The sequence below is a fragment of the Halichoerus grypus genome, chromosome 1 (assembly GCF_964656455.1).
Source record: "Halichoerus grypus chromosome 1, mHalGry1.hap1.1, whole genome shotgun sequence".
Taxonomy (NCBI): domain Eukaryota; kingdom Metazoa; phylum Chordata; class Mammalia; order Carnivora; family Phocidae; genus Halichoerus; species Halichoerus grypus.
The window spans coordinates 64,715,760-64,733,469 of NC_135712.1; the positions used below are offsets into that span (position 1 = coordinate 64,715,760).

Sequence of the window (17,710 nt, forward strand, 5' to 3'; positions counted from 1 at the left end):
CACCCTCTCCTAGTTAATTCTTATTCTTCCTTCAAAATTCTCAATTCTCCATTCTCAATTCAAATGTTACCTGTTCAAGGACCAAACTAAGTCAGGTCCCTCTGTTATTTCAAGGCATTCCGTTTGTCTTCATAGAACTTTTCAAAACTGTAATCAAAAAATGAGGTTTATAATTCGTTGTTTAATGTCTCCTATTAGTATGTTAACTCCATGAAAACAGGACCATGTTTACCACATGCATCCCCAGTACCTAGGACAGTGCCTGACACATGGTAAGTACTTCATAAATATCTGTTGATGAGTCAATGGACATCTTGTCCAAATGCCTTATTTTGCAGATTAGGAAGCTGTGGTCAGGATATGTTAAGTGACCTGCCTAAGGCTGGGACACCAAGAGTTCTTATTCTCAGGTCAATGTTCTTTTCACTACACTTACCTCTTTCTAGCTCTAATATTCTGTTATCCCAGAAAACTCAACAAAGGATGTGAAAATATTTTACAGATGACAAACATTTTGTTTTTTTTTTCACTTTGGACAATACACTTGCTTTTGCTCTATTTCTCACACCCCTGCAGAGCACTTTTAGGAGACTTTTGCTATCCTGCCTCTCTGCTTCCTCTTTCCATTTAATTCAACATATATTTACTGAATAATCTAGTGGGTGAGGCAGACGTCTGAACAAGGAATTATAATCAATAAGGTAAATGCAATGGCAGGATGAATGAGGTACACAGGAAGTACACTTCAGTTAATAATTGTCCAGGAACCAGTACAGGAAGGAAACAGACAACCCTGGCAATAGGTTCTGAAGGATGAATAGGAGTTTGCCAGGTGCAGGCAACATTCCAGGCAAAGGGAACTGCACATGAACAGAGGCCCTGCATCCATTCACCACATATTTAGTAAGTGCCCATAAGGTGTTGGTAAACTGCATGACTCACTGAATTTCACTAACAGTGCTAGTATTGCTACAGAGAAAGGATAGCAGGAAATGGAGTGGAAAGCAAGGGTTTGGTCAGAGTATCTTGTTTGTCACGCTAAAAGGCATGAAAAACCACCACAGACGTCAAAGCAAGGAAGTGACCACCTCAGACTGACATTTGTTTGAGTACCTACTCAGTTGGGATCACTCCCCCCACCCCCCGGAACCCAAGAAAAAAGAAAAACTGCCTCGAAAATCTACTTAGGGCAAACACAGTCCCAAACGCTGTTACACACGCGATCTTACCGGATCTTCACTTACAACTCGCAGAGACGGCCGGGCAGTGATCACTGCCAAAGAGTTAAAGAGCGAGCCTGGAAGCAGACGGTTGGTTACGTGACAAATGACCAGCGCCAAGACAAGCCTAGCGCTCCGGGGCTCCTGGACACCGCCCCAGGGTTCCCTACTCTGGGGCAGGGGCCCGCTCACCTCTGCAAGTTCTCGATCTCGGCCGGGATGCTCTGCAGCTGGTTGCCACCCAGGCTGAGGGTCTGCAGCGCGCGCAGCTCCAGCAACGACGCGGGCACCTCCTGGAAGCAGTTCCCGCTGAGGTTGAGCACCTGGAGGCTGCGGCAGAGCGGCGACTGGGCCAGGCCCTTGGGCAGCGCGCCGGGCCCGCCGAGCCGGTTGTTCTTGGCCAGCAGCGTGCGGAGGCCGCTCAGCGCGAGCAGCTCTGGCCCGAGCGCGGTCAACGCGTTGCCGCTCACGTCCAACAGCTGGAGGTGCGGGAAGCCGCTGCATAACGCCCGCGGCAGCGACACCAGACGGTTATGAGGCAGTAGCAGCCGGAGCAGCGCCTCACGGGCGCCGCGCCGCTCTTCGCCCCGCGCCTCCAGCTCCAACTCCAGAGTCTCCGGGGACACGCTGAGGCGGGACAAGTTCAGTTCGGCCTCCCCCGCCGTGGCCACCGCCGCTCCGGCCTCCTCCATCCCGGCCGCCGCGGGGCGCCTGGCCCCGGAACCGAAGGGCGCCCCGCGCGATCCACAGGCCGGGAGCTCCGCGACGCCCCGGAACCTGAACCGAGGGCTGCGTCGGAAGTGGCGCGGGCGGGCGCTAACCCCGCGCGCCCCAGCCGAGTCACGCGACGCCAGGCGGCGGGGTGCGCGCGCCGCTCGGGGGGCCGGGCTGCGTCTCACGTGGCGCGCGGCACGGAGAAGGGGTGCGGGCGGGGGCGGAGGCCGGGTGGCCGCGAAGTTGTCCTTTGAACCGCGGAGGGTTTGAACAGGGGCGGTTTACAGTCCCTGGAGTCTGGTTTACCTGTCCTCAGAGTGCAGGACTGCCTCGGTAAACAGCCCGAGGACTGTTTGCTTATCTGGCCTTGAGGGTTAGCGCGTCATGGTGCACCGCCCCCTTGGTTCCCAGTTTGGGAGTGGGGCCCCTACTCTGCGGGATTCAGTGAGAACACAGGAATTTAGTGGTGAGTCAGCTTCATTACAGCAAGCCCCAGGAATTTAAAGGCGCGGGATTAACCAAGCCGACTTCAAAGTGCAAAGACAGCTGGGCTAGAAATCAGAACCCCTGGATCCTACCTCGGGTTCTGCTATTAAATAAGCCTGTGTCCTTGGACAAAGAATTTGATTTCAGTTTCTCCATCCGTAGAGCATGGATAATTACTTGCCCTGTTTGCCTGCAGGATTAATTTCTTTTTGAAACCCGATAAAAGTAAGGTATACTAAGTAAAGGTGTTTCTACATTTTAGCTATAGAAGCATTTCTGTGGTTTTTGGTTTAATTTGTAGTGGCTGGAAATGAATTTGGGAGCCATGGAAGAGGTTCGTTAACTTGAGATAGCTCAAGTTAATTGATCAGTTTAAGAACTAAGAAAGCAGTGAGATTTTACTGCAGGTTAAAACTACAATTAACTAGCAAAATCCCGACTCTGGCTTTGATTTAGTACTTCTAATTAACATATTTGCCCTAAGCTCAGTCTTTTCTGAAATTACTTTTCATAATTTTGGAAAGTCGTAGAAATGAGAAAAATATTTAACAATTTTTTACAAACCTTATGCATATAATTGTTCAAAAATTGTATATAATCAATGACATTAAGTTGCTTTCCTCCTAAAAAGAATAAAGTAACTTTTTTTCTTGTCACTCATTTGCGTGAGAAACTTTATGCCTCTTACCTGCTGCCAAATTTTAATTTCTGCTTGAGTTACAGTAAGTAGGAGGACATACTTTGTCAGTGTAAATCAGAAATAGAATGTTTTTAAGACTTTTAAGACCAGAAATAGAATGTTTCAAAACCTGTTTCAAAAGGGTTCTCTTAAAAATTAGACTTTGTCTTGGATCAAGATCACATACTGGCAGGAGCCGTCATATGTGAAAATTGCAAATACTTAAAATAATACAGTTTTATGCTTTTAAAATGTGCTATGTATCTGTGATAAAAATTAAGTGACAGGAATTTAATATGAGAAAAAATGATTTGAATGTGATTCAGAAATAGTTAAGGTTACAAATCAGTGAAATGAAGGGGGAAAGATGGAAATAGCCTCAAATAGTAGAGAATGAAGCTGCCTGATAGAAAGTTTTGAAGAAATGTTCAAATTAATGTAAGAATCCCCTTATTGTTCATTATAATAAGCCCTATCTCTGCTACCATGGATGCATCTCTCTTGCTCACAGCCAGATAAGTCTAAATTCAGCAGGCCCACTATAGTGGGCCTTGAAACTATCCAGGCAGCTTGGAGAGTTCTGAAAACCCTGTGGGAGTTGAAGGAGCATTGGTGGCTTCTTATCCTTCACAGTGATGGGCTCGGTCTTGTGGCTAGCTGAAGGAGATTTCAGAGATGCAGCGGGGGCAGTGGAGAGTGTGAAGGGACGAGGAGACAGCGTAGTGCATTATCTAGGGAGAGGGATATGGATTTCAGGGAATTTTGAGAGTATATGGCATATTTGTCCACTTATCAAAACTTAACCATCAAGTGACTCTTGGGTCAAACTGACTATATTTGAGGATAAGTCTCCTGATTAGGATGTTATTGAAAAAAGAAGGGACATCAAATGAAGGGCACTTCCTCCTTCAGCCACCCTGCCTGCATTTCCTAGGGGCAGGAACTGTGTCTATTTACCATGGCACCCCTCCCTGAGACATAGTATGTGCTCAATAAATAGTGAGTAAATGAAATAAATGCATGAATAGGTTTTGGCATACCTGATTAAGATGGCCTTATTGCCCAATTGACTGCAGAAAAACCAGGAAATAAGCTGAGTGGAGAATCCTTTCGTAAACCATACTAGCTGGGAGGCAACATAGTGATGTTAAAGCATGGGCTTTGGCTTTTATAAGGTCTAGGTTTCAGATCCTACCTCTGGAAATCAGATTTCTCTTATTTAATTCTCTCTGAGCTTTGATTATGAAGAATATTATCTGTTTCATAGAGTCATTATAAGGTTAAATCTAAAGTGCTTACCATAGTACCTAGTTCAAAGTAAATACTCCATGAGTAGTAGCAATTATTATTATTATTATTAGCAGTAATAGTAATAGTAGTTATTGTTATAACTATTACTCTCTCACACTTGTTTTATCATGATCAGGGTAAAGAGAAAGTTGAGAACAGTCTTTACTCATGATGGCACAATTTCCTGCATAAACTGTGGTTTTCTGCCTGGGTCATGCCATCTTTTAGGGATTACAATTTGAGAGGTTGGTCTGCACTCTCCTTGCCGCTGAGTTTTGACTCCCCAAATTTATGCTTATTGTCCTGTCCCCTAGTCATATCAGGGCACCAGGCCTCCTAAACCGGATTTCTACCTTCATTCCAGTTACCTCTGGATTCTGATAGGCATTCTGAAGCACTGCTTTCATTATTTCAATCCATCTCTCTCCCTCCTCCCCTGACTCCATGTCTCCTCATTAGTTGTCAGATGAAGGTCAGCTGCTTTGAGTTCTTTCCATTGCTGAATCTCAGGTTGGTTTATCCAGTTTGGCCTGGATGGCTTAAAGTTCTGCCATCTTCCTACCAACTGTAGCCCAGATATCAAAAAGCCAGTTATTCTCTGTTTAAAGCAGCACTGAAGGCAGAGGGAGCCGTAGTCTTTGAATTCATCATGAGGAGACAATGGCCTCTATATTTACAGGGGCCCAGAGTGAGTTTGCAGCCAGTTTTGTCAGTTAAGGTCTACAGTTTGGTTATCATTAGCAGTTTCTTTCTCTGCCTTAGTGTATTCTTGCTGGAGAATTGATAGATTAAGAAGCTTTCTTGAGTATCTTTCCCCAAACCAGTCTTCTTTATTGAAATTTTTTGAAGATTCAAATAATGACATGGCATTTTCAGATCTGGATGTCTTTGGCTAAGCATTTGTTAGAGCTATAAAAGCATCCTGATGATTACTCCCAATGAAGGCACTCCATTTAGGGGTTTTTCTCATACCTGAGGAGGTGTTTTCCTCGGTGACTGTTTTGGGATTTTGAGTGACTATATACCTTTTTAATTTTATCCACTTGCTCAGCATATGTTCCATAATATTGTTTTACCTTTTCTTTTTTTAAAATTTTATTTTATTATGTTAATCACCATACATTACATCATTAATTTTTGATGTAGTGTTCCATGATTCATTGTTTGCGTATAACACCCAGTGCTCCATTCAGTACGTGCCCTTTTTAATATCCATCAGCAGGCTAACCCATCCCTCCAACCCCCTCCCCTCTAGAACCCTCAGTTTGTTTCTCAGAGTCCATAGTCTCTCATGGTTCATCTCCCCCTCCGATTTCCCCCCCTTCATTTTTCCCTTCCTACTATATTCTTCTTTTTTTTTAATTAACATATAATGTATTATTTGTTTCAGAGGTACAGGTCTGTGATTCATCAGTCTTACACAATTCACAGCACTCACCATGGCACATACCCTCCCCAATGTCTATCACCCAGACACCCCATCCCTCCCACCCCCCACCACTCCAGCAACCCTCAGTTTGTTTCCTGAGATTAAGAATTCCTCGTATCAGTGAGATCATATGATACATGTCTTTCTCTGATTAACTTATTTCGCTTAGCATAATACCCTCTAGTTCCATCCACATTGTTGCAAATGGCAAGATTTTGGGGGTTTTTTGATGGCTGCATAATATTCCATTGTATATATATACCACATCTTCTTTATCCATTCATCTGTCAATGGACATCTTGGCTCTTTCCATAGTTTGGCTGTTGTGGACATTGCTGCTATAAACATTGGGGTGCACATACCCCTTCGGATCCCTACATTTGTATCTTTGGGGTAAATACCCAGGAGTGCAATTGCTGGGTTGTACAGTAGCTCTATTTTCAACTTCTTGAGGAACCTCCATACTGTTTTCCAGAGTGGCTGCACCAGCTTGCATTGCCACCAACAGTGTAGGAGGGTTCCCCTTTCTCGGCATCCTCGCCAACATCTGTCGTTTCCTGACTTGTTAATTTTAGCCATTCTGACTGGTGTGATGGGTTATCTCATTGAGGTTTTGATTTGGATTTCCCTGATGCCGAGCGATGTTGAGCACTCTTTCATGTGTCTGTTGGCCATTTAGATGTCTTCTTTGGAAAAATGTCTGTTTTCATAGATAGCTAGTCATAGCAACAACTATAAACAAGTTAAAATACTTCTAGTCCCCAATTTATTCATTCTCAAATACTCATGGAGCACTTTTGTGTGTAAAAAAGTGAACTATACATTGGAAATGTATAGAGATAACTAAAAATAAGGGCTAACATTTATTGGTTGTTTTCTAAGTGCCATGCACTGTCCTAAGAGCTTTGTAGTCATTATTTTATTTAATCCTTATACTCACTCTATAAGGTAGGTATTATTATCTCTATTTTACAGATAAGAAAACTGAGCTGTGGGAAAATTAAGGAACTTGCCAAGTCATACAGTTATGATGGGGCTGGATAACCAAATAATGGAATATGACTCCAGAGTTTATGATTTTGTCCAAATATAATCACTGCCTTTAAGATACTTAAAGTAACAGAAATTAAACATGAACCCATAATAAAACAAATAATCCAATATAAAAATGCAAAGGATCCAATAGACATTTCTTCAAAGAAGATGTACAAATAGCCAATAAATACATGAAAAGATGCTCAATATCATTAGCAAATGCAAATCAAAACTATGAAGAGATACCATTCACACCCACTAGGATGGCTAAAACCAAAAAATAATGAGTGCTAGTGAGGATGTAGAGAAGTTGGAACCCTCCTACACTGCTGCTGGGGATATAATATGGTGCAATTACTTTGGAAACCAGTCTGGTAGTTCCTCAAAAGGCTAATGAAAATAAGAATTACCATGTAACCCAGCAGTTCCACTCCTAGGTATAGATCCAAGAGAACAGAAAACATGTTCACACAAAAATTTGTACACAGATGTTCATGGCAGCATTATTCATCATAGCTAAAACATGGAAACAACCCAAAGTTCTCTCAACTGATAAATTGACAAATAAAATGTAGTTATCCATACAATGGAATTTTATTTGGCAATAAAAATAAATGAAGCTGATACATGTTACAAAATGGATAAATTTTGAAAACATTATGAGAACATGTAAGTGAAAGAAACAAGTCACAAAAGACCATATAACGTGTCATTCCATTTATAGTAAATGTCCAAAATAGGCAAATCTATAAAAACAGAAACTACATTAGAGGCTGCCAGAGGCTGAGGGAGGAGGGAATGAGGAGTGACTGCTTGGCGCAGTTTCTTTTTGGGGTGATGAAAATGTTCTAAAATTGAGTGTGATGATGGTTGTACAACTTGTGAATATAGTAAAAACCATGGAATTATATACACTTTAAGTAAATGAATTGTATGGTATATGAATTTTATCTCAATAAAACTGTTATAAACCTAAAGTTACTGAAATAGTAGCATTTGGTAACTGGCATACAGATGCATAACCAAATACTATAAAAATTCAGAGTAAAGTCACCTTTCCAGACTGCTGCAATTAGGAAAGCTTTTGGTAGAAATGGGATGAGGTATATGGAATTGGAGGAAAGGAAAAGAAGAAGGTATTTCTTGAGAAAGAATGACAAAAACAAGAAGGAAGTTACAGCCTATGTCTGGGAAAAGGTGAAGGGTCTGGTTTGGCTTTGTGCTGATGGTTACAATAGCCAAGTATTGCCACACTTTGGAGAATAATGGGAGAAAGTATTTAAAATTGTGACTTTGTCCCCCAAATCTAAGGTGTGCTGTTATGATATGGTGTAAAGGAAGAGTAAAGCTTGAAATGATAAATTGGTTTAGATCATGGTGGGAGAGGTATGAATACCAGGTTAGGAGACCATCTCTGATTCTTTTCTTTCTGGAAGCTCTACATCCCATTTCCCTATAGCTCATGTAGACATACATAAAAAGACTGCCAGGCTTGGGGTAGTCTGTGGAAAGTAGCACCTTATATAGAGTCTTATATCTGAGTACAGTGTATTCTTCCTGGTTTCTTGGTACTGTGGTATCGTCAGGATGTTCCTCCTCTGCGTCAGAGTGGAAGTCAAATGTATGTCAAGCTTCAAGCCCTATAGCATGAGTTAGAGAAGTGATATAAACAGATCACAATTATTTCACTCTTTTATGTTCCATTTCATAGTTATTTCATTGAGGATACTATGTAAAAAACAAATCTATGCTAGATGTTGTAGGAGCTTAAAAAAAGACGTTGCTCAACAGTTCATGTTAATGGATGTAGTTTCAAGTTTATTTTGAAACTTCATATGTGTTTTCTTCACTCAGCCACTAAAAGTGATTGGAGGGACTGAGAGGTTCTGGAGATCCAAAGCGAGGAACTAACTGCTTCGTATATGGTCAGGTGGGGTGAGGGATCCAGGGCGAAGCTGCTTCTGGCACCCATCCCCAGCAGGAGGCCTCTTGTTCCTGTTCCTCTTGTTCCGGAGCAGCCTAATTCAGACCCAGACCCAGTAATCCATGTGCTGTGGGGGAAAGGCACCCTAATAAAAAGCTGGGCACCATAGAACTTGAGCTTAAAGGTTAATGGAGATACAAATCATACTTATCCTTAAGAGGATAGACACTAAATTTCCTTTCCTTTCCTTCCTGTACCTTCACTCTCTGCACCACACTATGTGTGTAAGTTCTGTCTGTCCATTTCCTTTTTTTTTCCACTTATAACATATTTATCATAATGTAAATCTAAAAGGTCACTATAGAAAATTCAGAAATATATATATATATATATATATATTTTTTTTTAAAGATTTTATTTATTTATTTGAGAGAGAGAGAATGAGAGAGAGCACATGAGAGGGGGGAGGGTCAGAGGGAGAAGCAGACTCCCTGCCGAGCAGGGAGCCCGATGCGGGACTCGATCCAGGGACTCCAGGATCATGACCTGAGCCGAAGGCAGTCGCTTAACCAACTGAGCCACCCAGGCGCCCGAAAATTCAGAAATATATAATAAAAACAACTAAAATCACACATAATCTCACCATCCAGAATGACCACTGTTAACATTTTGGTATATTTCCTTCCAAGGTTGAAATCATACATACGTGTAAACATATATTGTTTTGTATTTTTATTTTTCACTAAAAATTACATAGTGAGCATTTTCTGTGTCATTTAATTCTTTTTCAAAAATGATTTTTTTTCCTTAAAATGGGCCCAGAATGATTCCCCAGTATTGGACGTTATGGTGTTCTTTTGTTTTCACTCTTTCACCATAATGCCTTTGCAAACACTTCCTTTTTTAGCCAACAGATGCAGCTATTAGAAATATTAAGTCTCATGGAGCTCTTTACTGACCTTTTGCTGCAACATCTTGGTAGTAACAGTATCACCGAGCCTTCTCCCTGGGGACTACCACACAACTGTCCTTTCAAAGACATGCTGACTCCTCCTCACTGTCTTCTCACCTGTAAGATAAGAGGGACCAGCTGCGATACAGGTAAGCTCTTTCAATAAACAGACTGTTTAGAGAGATTGTTGGCTATGATTGTGAACTGGAGAGCCAAATGAAGGGTAATGGGACTGAAGCATTTAGGTGTCCACTCCAACTGTATCTGGTTCCTTTACATGTTACGTTTCTGCATAGAGCTCGTTCATAGACTTCTCATAGTTTCTCTGTAAATTAGAGGTGCAAAGGGTACCAGCCCTAGAGGCAATACCTGGGTGCACTATTGGAGTTCTCTGTTTCAGTATAGTTAATATTCTTCTTTAGTAGGGTATGAATTGCTTTTTTTCTGGTTTTTTTTTTTCTTTCTCTTTCCTGTATATAGTAAACTTTGTAACACTGGATCCAATTTAATTTTGATTATGTGTTAAAATTACTTATGGGCGCCTCAAACATATGGAACACCATGATGGACATATGGAAGACAAAGAGAACCCACCCTAGCCCTTAAGGAACTTACAGTCCAGTAGGGGTGATATGATATGCATACAAAAAACTATGAAATAAAGTAGACCAGGTTGTAAGAATATTTTTAGTGATGTAGAAATGCTCACAAAACAGTGTCATGAGGAAAATTAAGCTGGACACTAAAATGTATATACAAACTGAGTTCTCTTAAAAAGTACACATATAAAAGACTGAAAGAGAATATTCCAAAATGCTAATAGTGATTGTCTGGGTGATGGACTTAAAAGAGATTGTAATATTCTTTTTTATTCTTTCAAATATGTTTTTACAATGAATCTGTATTACTATTAGAATCACTGAAAATATGCTTTATTAAATGAGGGAGTACTATATAAAGGGATGAAATATAATGGAAGTAGGGAGGAACAAAGATTGTATCTACTGGGGGTGGGGCAATTGGGAAGACTTTAAGATTTATGTCTTTCCTAATGATGAAAAACTTTCCTTGGAAATAAATATCTTGGAAATATATAATGAAATTTTATTGAGTTGAAAAGACATATTGTGTTCCTATAACTTTTTCTCCATGACATTTGTCTACAGTCTCTTTCTCTTTCCCTCTCTCTGTTGGACTATAGCTCTAGTAGCTGTTAGCTGCATATTGCCTTTTAAGTTTTATATTATTTTAGATATGTCTTTCAAATTTTTTACTACATATACCACAGAGAGATATTTTATGAATCAATGGTTGTTGTCATTCACTAGTCATATTCCTAGTTAGAATATATAAGCTTGGTAGAGAATCTTTCCATTTGTCCCACTGACCCCAGAAGTGTTTTATTTGGTCATTGGCTGGCGAGGGCTGCTCCTTTATTCTCTTGTTCTTCTGTATCTGTTAATAGTCAATCCGCAGAGTGCATATTCTCCAGAGTCTAATAGGCCTCTAGGAAAGAGACTTATTGTAATATTCCACAATCCACCTGCTTCATCAGTCGACAAGCTTCCTGTTCTCTTGCTGGATGCTCTGGGTGGTGGAACTTCCCATAGTGTGTGGTGAAGTTGCAGAGGTTTGTCAGGACAGAATTTAGGTGACATGCACAGACTTCAGCTAACTGGAAAGGTGAGAGTCTTGATTCTGTATGACCTTGGATGAATTATTTACCCTCTCTATGCTTCAGTTTCCTTACTTGTCCAATGGAAACAATAATAACATCTACTTCATAGGCTTATTTTTAAGATCGAATTTGTCATTCATAGGCATTCGATGTATAGTTGCTATTAGTATGGTGTATCATAGTCCTGGAGGACTGTGGTAGATTTTTTTTCTCCTTAGTAGATTATAGGAAGAAGAGGAGGCAGGATAGTATGCTGAAAGGTTATGATCATATTACCTTTCTTTCTTTCTCCAACATAGTAAGGGACAAAAGAACATGTACAGAAATAATTGCTATACAATGTGATCTATGCAATGACAAAAGTATGTTCAAAACATAGAAGGGGGAATGATGAACTGGACTGGGATCAGGGAGGACTTCGGGAAGAAGTGCTACTTGGGCAGAGTTTTGAATGATAAATGGGTTTGGGGAGGGGCAGGTGAGGGTGGTGATGATGGGGGATGTGCCAAGTGAGGAGGGTTGGGTTAGCACCAAGACTTAGGGATGGTACTGGTGGAACTTGGACTGTGGGGGAATCTTGAGAGATGAGACCAAAGAGGGAGACTGGATCCAGCCAGTGAATAAGATTGAGTTCACCTGTATGGAGATGTGTATTTGTGTCAGGGCTTCTCAAAGGGACTGAGTGCTCCCTGAGCCCTTTCTCCTTCCTCTTCCAGAGCTGCCCTAGGCCTGTTAATTCCATCCCTATTAAAGTACAACCCTGCCTTGGCAGACTGGTTTAGTACTGTCTCTTGGTTACTTTTCTCTGTTTGGGAAGCACCACTCCATAACTTCCCAGACACACCTGCATATCTACTGTTATACTTCCTCCACTGCTAACTTTCCCCTGGCAACATCCAGAAGGTCAGCAACAGTTGGGAAGCTGCCCCTGACCCCTCAAACATCATCTCAGGGCTGACTCGGATCCAGACGAATTCAAATGTGACTCACCTAGAGAAACAGATTTGCACATTATAGAAATAGATTTCCAGGTTCCTATAGCAAATCTGACAAATATGCATAGTATCAGCCTGAGTGACCAGGATTCAGTGGGCATCCCACATAGAACGCTGAGGTGCGGCCGCCTGTCTGCTGACAGTACGTGTGGTGGGTGTGCAGCCTGGAGGGGGTGCCTGTGAGGCCTTCCTCAGGCGCAGCAGGGCGTGGCTGGGTTATGCTGGCCCATACTCTTTCTAGGCTGAGACAAATTTTCTACCTTTCTTTTTATCAGAATGTCTTTCTTTTTGGTGATTGTCAACCTGCTGCTGCTAGTTCATGATGCGGGTGAGTCACTTTTCAAAAAAACTTTGTGGGTATTTCTGAAACACCATTGAGAATAGTGAGGAAAATAGGGATTTGGAGATTTTAAAAAACCAAGCAAATGATTTAATCTCTCTGAACCTCAGTCTTTTCATTTGTTAAATGGGAATAACAATGCTATATTTGTTTCACAGGTAATGTTGAAGGACAGATGGGAAAATCTAACAGGCACAAATTGTAAAACATTTTTTTTAAAGATTTTATTTATTTATTTCAGAGACAGTGAGACAGAGAGATAGAGAGAGAGGACGAGCCGTGGGGAGAGGGAGAAGCAGGCTCCCCGCTGAGCAGGGAGCCCTGACGTGGGGCTCAATCTCAGGACCCTGGGATCATGACCTGAGCTGAAGGCAGCCGCTTAACCGACTGACCCACCCAGGTGCCCCAAAAAGTGTTTATTTTTTTTTAAATGAGAACCCTCCCTCCCAATTTGGTTTGTCCATTTGAGTTCATGTTAGATAATTACAGTTATTCACACCTATGATTTGAACTTCTCTAACCAAAACAAAAATATCTAGATATTCCTCCCCAGTTCAAGTGACTCTGACAGGGTCGATTTAGGGTATAGTATCACAGAATATTTGAAATCAGGCCTGTCCTGAAAAATCTGGATGGGCAGTCAACGCAGGGTTTTTATAATTCTTCGTTCTCAATTCTTTAGAAATATTGGGATGGACAATGTACAGAGTTGAAACTGTTAATGTAATTCAACTAACCAAAAGTATCTATGCAAAAATGCTTTATAGGAGCACATGTATCCAAAACCTGCAATAAAACTTTTTCACAAAGTGATAGAACATATTTACAGTTTTCAGGCATAGGCCATCTCTTAGGAACTTGCGGCAGTTCTGCCAAAGGTAGCAGCAGCTTGAAGACATCCTCAAGCTCCAGGGATCTGTTTAGAGTTAGTGCAAGGCCTGGTCCATCCAGATTACATTTACTGGCTCTTTTCTTTTGATGCTTGGTTACTGTGTGTTTGTGTGTAGGGAGGCAATCCGCTCACAGCCAAGAAAAACCCAACCAGATAAAAGAATGAGTGTGTATGTAGGTGAGAAAGAGAAAGGTGTATTAGTTCTAATAATATCTTACATTTTATAACAATATTGTTAGCCTAATACTGTGTACTAGGTACTATAGTAAGTGCTTTAGACATACCTTTCTACAGTTTTGAAAGTGTTTTCTCACATTATTAGCTGTTTGCTGAGCTTTTGCCCAGGTTCTTAGGCATTGGGAAGCTAAAGATACAATGGTCTAGAGATCACAGATTGAAATAGACAAAAGAGTGATTCAGATTTAAGTAGCACCATCTGCAGACACATCAGTCAGAGGTTGGCTTTTATATTACCAATTACATCATTAGTAGATTGTGTTTCATGGTTCTTTGGCTAGAGTCTTGAGATTCCTGAGTCTGAGACCCTTTCCCTTGGGACCAGAAGGGGTTCAGCTGCAGCAAGAGCTCCTGGGTATAACCTGAGAAGCTAGAATTAAGGACCTCTCATGAGTAAGCTATGTATTTTTATGAGAGATTGGGAAGAGGGGCAGTTTACTAAGGTATCCACCCATCTGGTCCACTCTTTCTGTCTCTCTGGAAAATTACTGAGCCATGTCATATAAAAACAGCCCCTGAGATTCCAAGGTATTTTGTAATAGCCCCAGGGCAGGTATTTTTATCATAATTATACACTAGGAAACTAACTCAGAGAGAATAAGTGACTTGCCCATTGCCAAATGACTAGTAAGGGGGACTTAGAACTAGAACATAGGTGGTGCCTGGGTGGCTCAGTGGGTTAAGCATCTGACTCTTGATCTCAGCTCAGGTCTTGATCTCAGCGTCATGAGTTTGAGCCCCACGGTGGGCTCTGCGATGGGCGTGGAGCTTCCTAAAAAACAAACGACCAAACAAAAAAATAAAACAAAAAAAAAAGCAAAAACAAAACTAGAACTTAGATTTACAAATCTTCAGACAGGAATTTTTTAATAACTATAATCCACTGATTCTTTTTTTTTTTTAATTTTTTTTAATTTTTTTTTTAAAGATTTTATTTTTTGACAGAGAGAGACATAGCGAGAGCAGGAACACAAGCAGGGGGAGTGGGAGAGGGAGAAGCAGGTTTCCCGCAGAGCAGGGAGCCCGATGTGGGACTCGATCCCAGGACCCTGGGATCATGACCTGAGCCGAAGGCAGACGCTTAACGACTGAGCCACCCAGGCGCCCCTAATCCACTGATTCTTGATTGTAACCACATCAGACAAATAACAATTTGAGTAAGAAAACATTTTATGTTTTATATGCATATCCATCCTTCTGAAGGTTATGCAGGTTGTTTCTCCTTGCCTTCTTATTTCTATTCTCATCTGTCTTCCTTTATATTCATTCACTTATTTAATTAGTCGATTCATTCCTCAAGTTTAGGATGAGTGTCTATGGTTAGACGGAAGAGTACAGTTCAGATGGAGGGCTGTGGAGCCAGACTGCCTGGGTTTGAATCATAGCTCTACCACTTACTAGCTGTGTGTCCCTGAGCACCTTACTTCACCCCACTGGGCCTTGGTTTTCTCAGTAGTAAACTGGGGATAATAATAGTAACTACCTCCGTGTTAGTGTGCAGATTAAATGAATTAAATTCAAGAAAATCTCTTAGAATATGTCTGACGCATTGTAAACACTTAAATGTCACCTAATGTATTAGTCAGAATTCTCAGAGCAACAGAACAAACAAAATCTATATGAAGAGATCATGTGATTATGGAGGTGAGAAGTCCCCGGATCTCTGCGGTAGGCAAGCTGGAGACCCAGGAAAGTGATGGTATGGTTCCAGTCCAAGTCTGAAGGCTTAAGACCCAAAAGGAGCCTATGTTTCAGTTTGAAGTCCAGCTCAAACAGCCAGACTGCAGTTCCCTATTACTCGAGGGAGGGTCAGCCTTTTTGTTCCATTCAGGCCTTTGACTGATTTGGTTGAGGCCCACCCACATTAGAGAGGGCCGTCAACTTAGTTTACCTATTCAAATATTGACCTCATCCAAAAATACCTTCAAAGACATGCCCAGAATAATATTTGACCAAATACCTGGGCACCCCTGTGACCCAGTCACATTCGCACAAAAAATCACACTGGATATTTTTTTAACTGCTTCAAGTCCTGTGCTAGGTACTGGTGAAAAAGGATGGTTAAGATATGGTCTCTGCACTCTGGGGACAGTCTATGCCCAGCCCCACGAAGAGCCACATGATTGCTACTGATGAATGAGCAGATTGCATCTATTTTTCAGCTGGAATGTACCCTACTGCATATCTCTTTGGCTGCTTTTTTGCTGGGTGGATGGCTTGGAAGCTTCCTTGCCTATGAACTTTCACCATTTGGATTTTCCCTTGGTGCTTCACCTATTTTTTTCTTCTATTTCATCTCACCTCATTATATCAAACACTATCCTCTATCCTCCTTTATAAAGTAAATTAGGGATGGTTCTGATTGAATTGGTGGAGTGGAAGTCTCACTGATTTGGTCTTCCCCTGGCTGTCAGTGACAACTTCTGAGGAGGGCTTTAGAAAAAAATGGTTTTGAAAAGATTGAATCGGATAATCTCTAAGCCTTCTTCCAGCTCTAACATATCAGGAGTGTATTCCATGTAATGATTCCATGAATAATACCGAGTGCGTGGCTGTATTCCTCAGAGCCCTCAGCTCCTACTCATGAATACTCTGCCCAAACCAGTATGTATTTGTGGCAGGTAGAATAGACCGACTTACCAAAAATCTGTTTCTCTCTTTCTGATTTGCCTTCCTGGCTTGCTGAGACTAGAGACTAAAAAACTACATTTCCAAGATTGCTTTGCAGTTTGGGTTCTGAGGATGAATTAAACTCTGCCAGATACATTTGCTCGAGCATTAAACTGCATTTAAGTGGGGAGAATGGTGATAGTGCATGCAACATGCATGCACTTTCTTTTGCCAGTGTGAATCTAGCAGGTGCAGTTTGGCTCTGGAGTCTCTATTTGCAGTGATGACTTCCTGATTTGCCAACTTCCTGATGTGGCAGAGACAGCATCTCCACTGGCAGACCAACTCTGAAGTGCTGTCCTGAGCCCAGCATAATGTGAGGAAGGACAGAACACGCACACTGCAAGTCTTACCTTCTATGCCCTACTTTGGGCCCGTTCCTCCAGCCTTCCAATGATTTTGTAAACATCTAATTCTCTGTACTAAATTCCTTACTGCTTGAAATAGCTAGGATGATTTGTTTTATCTGTTATTAAAGCCTACCTGATACAGCATCCACTGGCCTTTATAAATATTTTACTAACTTCATTTCTTCTTTGAGATTCTCAGTGTCTCCAGAAGAGTTACGGGTCCACCCTTCCCCTGATGTTACCCTCTCCTGCCATTTCTCCTTTGTGGAGGGCATAGAAAATCTTGAGTTTTCTTGGGAAAGAGAAGACATCAAAGAGGACTATGAGGTGGAAGATGATAAGGCATATTACCACTTTCTCAGGTACTATGATTTTTTTGAAGTTTTCCCCAAGTTGGTTTACCGCTGTCATAATAACACTGACCAACTAGAGGATCAGAACTCTTGTATGAGGGAAGAGTCTCTGTGGATTGGGCTGAAATTTCTGAGGGGACTCTAGCACTTTTACTAAGAAATGTGGATTTCATGGATGAAGCCATCTACAAGGGCTCAGCCATCACACCAAATGAAAGAGGCAAAAGTACAATTAAGCTAATAGTAGAAGGTAATGGAATTTATTGGATTAACTTGGTTTCAAGCTCTGTCTCTGTTTATAGGGATACATTTTAAGTTTCCTCTTCTGGTGTTCTCAGTTTTTCTCTTCACAAGTTATTATAGGCTCTTCTCATATCCATCATGAGATCAGGTATTTGCACTGTCAGTTCATCTTAGCTGAAAATACTGCTCTGGACCAAAGTTGCTATATCTGCACCTGTCTATA

General features: G+C 41.5%; 2 protein-coding genes across 10 annotated transcripts in view; one reads left to right on the plus strand and one right to left on the minus strand.

Moving 5' to 3' along the window:
• The window catches only part of LRRC58 (leucine rich repeat containing 58), a 39,037-nt gene extending 37,125 nt beyond the window's left edge, over positions 1-1,912 (minus strand). For all 4 annotated transcript variants that reach the window (XR_013445417.1, XM_078066455.1, XM_036111741.2 and 1 more), the window contains exon 1: positions 1,413-1,912. Coding sequence is in view for 3 of the 4 variants with exons in the window: in XM_078066455.1 (XP_077922581.1) it covers positions 1,413-1,912 (500 nt within the window). In the remaining variant the exon portion in view is untranslated. The remainder of the gene's footprint in view (positions 1-1,412) is intronic.
• A 202-nt stretch (positions 1,913-2,114) lies between these two features.
• LOC118547977 (uncharacterized) overlaps positions 2,115-17,710 on the plus strand; it is a 38,266-nt gene continuing 22,670 nt past the window's right edge. The window contains exons 1-5 of one of the 6 annotated variants that reach the window (XR_013445425.1): positions 2,115-2,645; positions 9,685-9,878; positions 11,195-11,412; positions 12,678-12,730; positions 17,091-17,253. Coding sequence is in view for 4 of the 6 variants with exons in the window: in XM_078066467.1 (XP_077922593.1) it covers positions 17,214-17,253 (40 nt within the window). In the remaining 2 variants the exon portion in view is untranslated. Of the gene's footprint in view, positions 2,646-9,684; positions 9,879-11,194; positions 11,413-12,677; positions 12,731-17,082; positions 17,254-17,710 lie in introns of all 6 variants that reach the window. The other 5 variants (XM_078066467.1, XM_078066462.1, XM_078066463.1 and 2 more) reach the window with 5 other exon arrangements.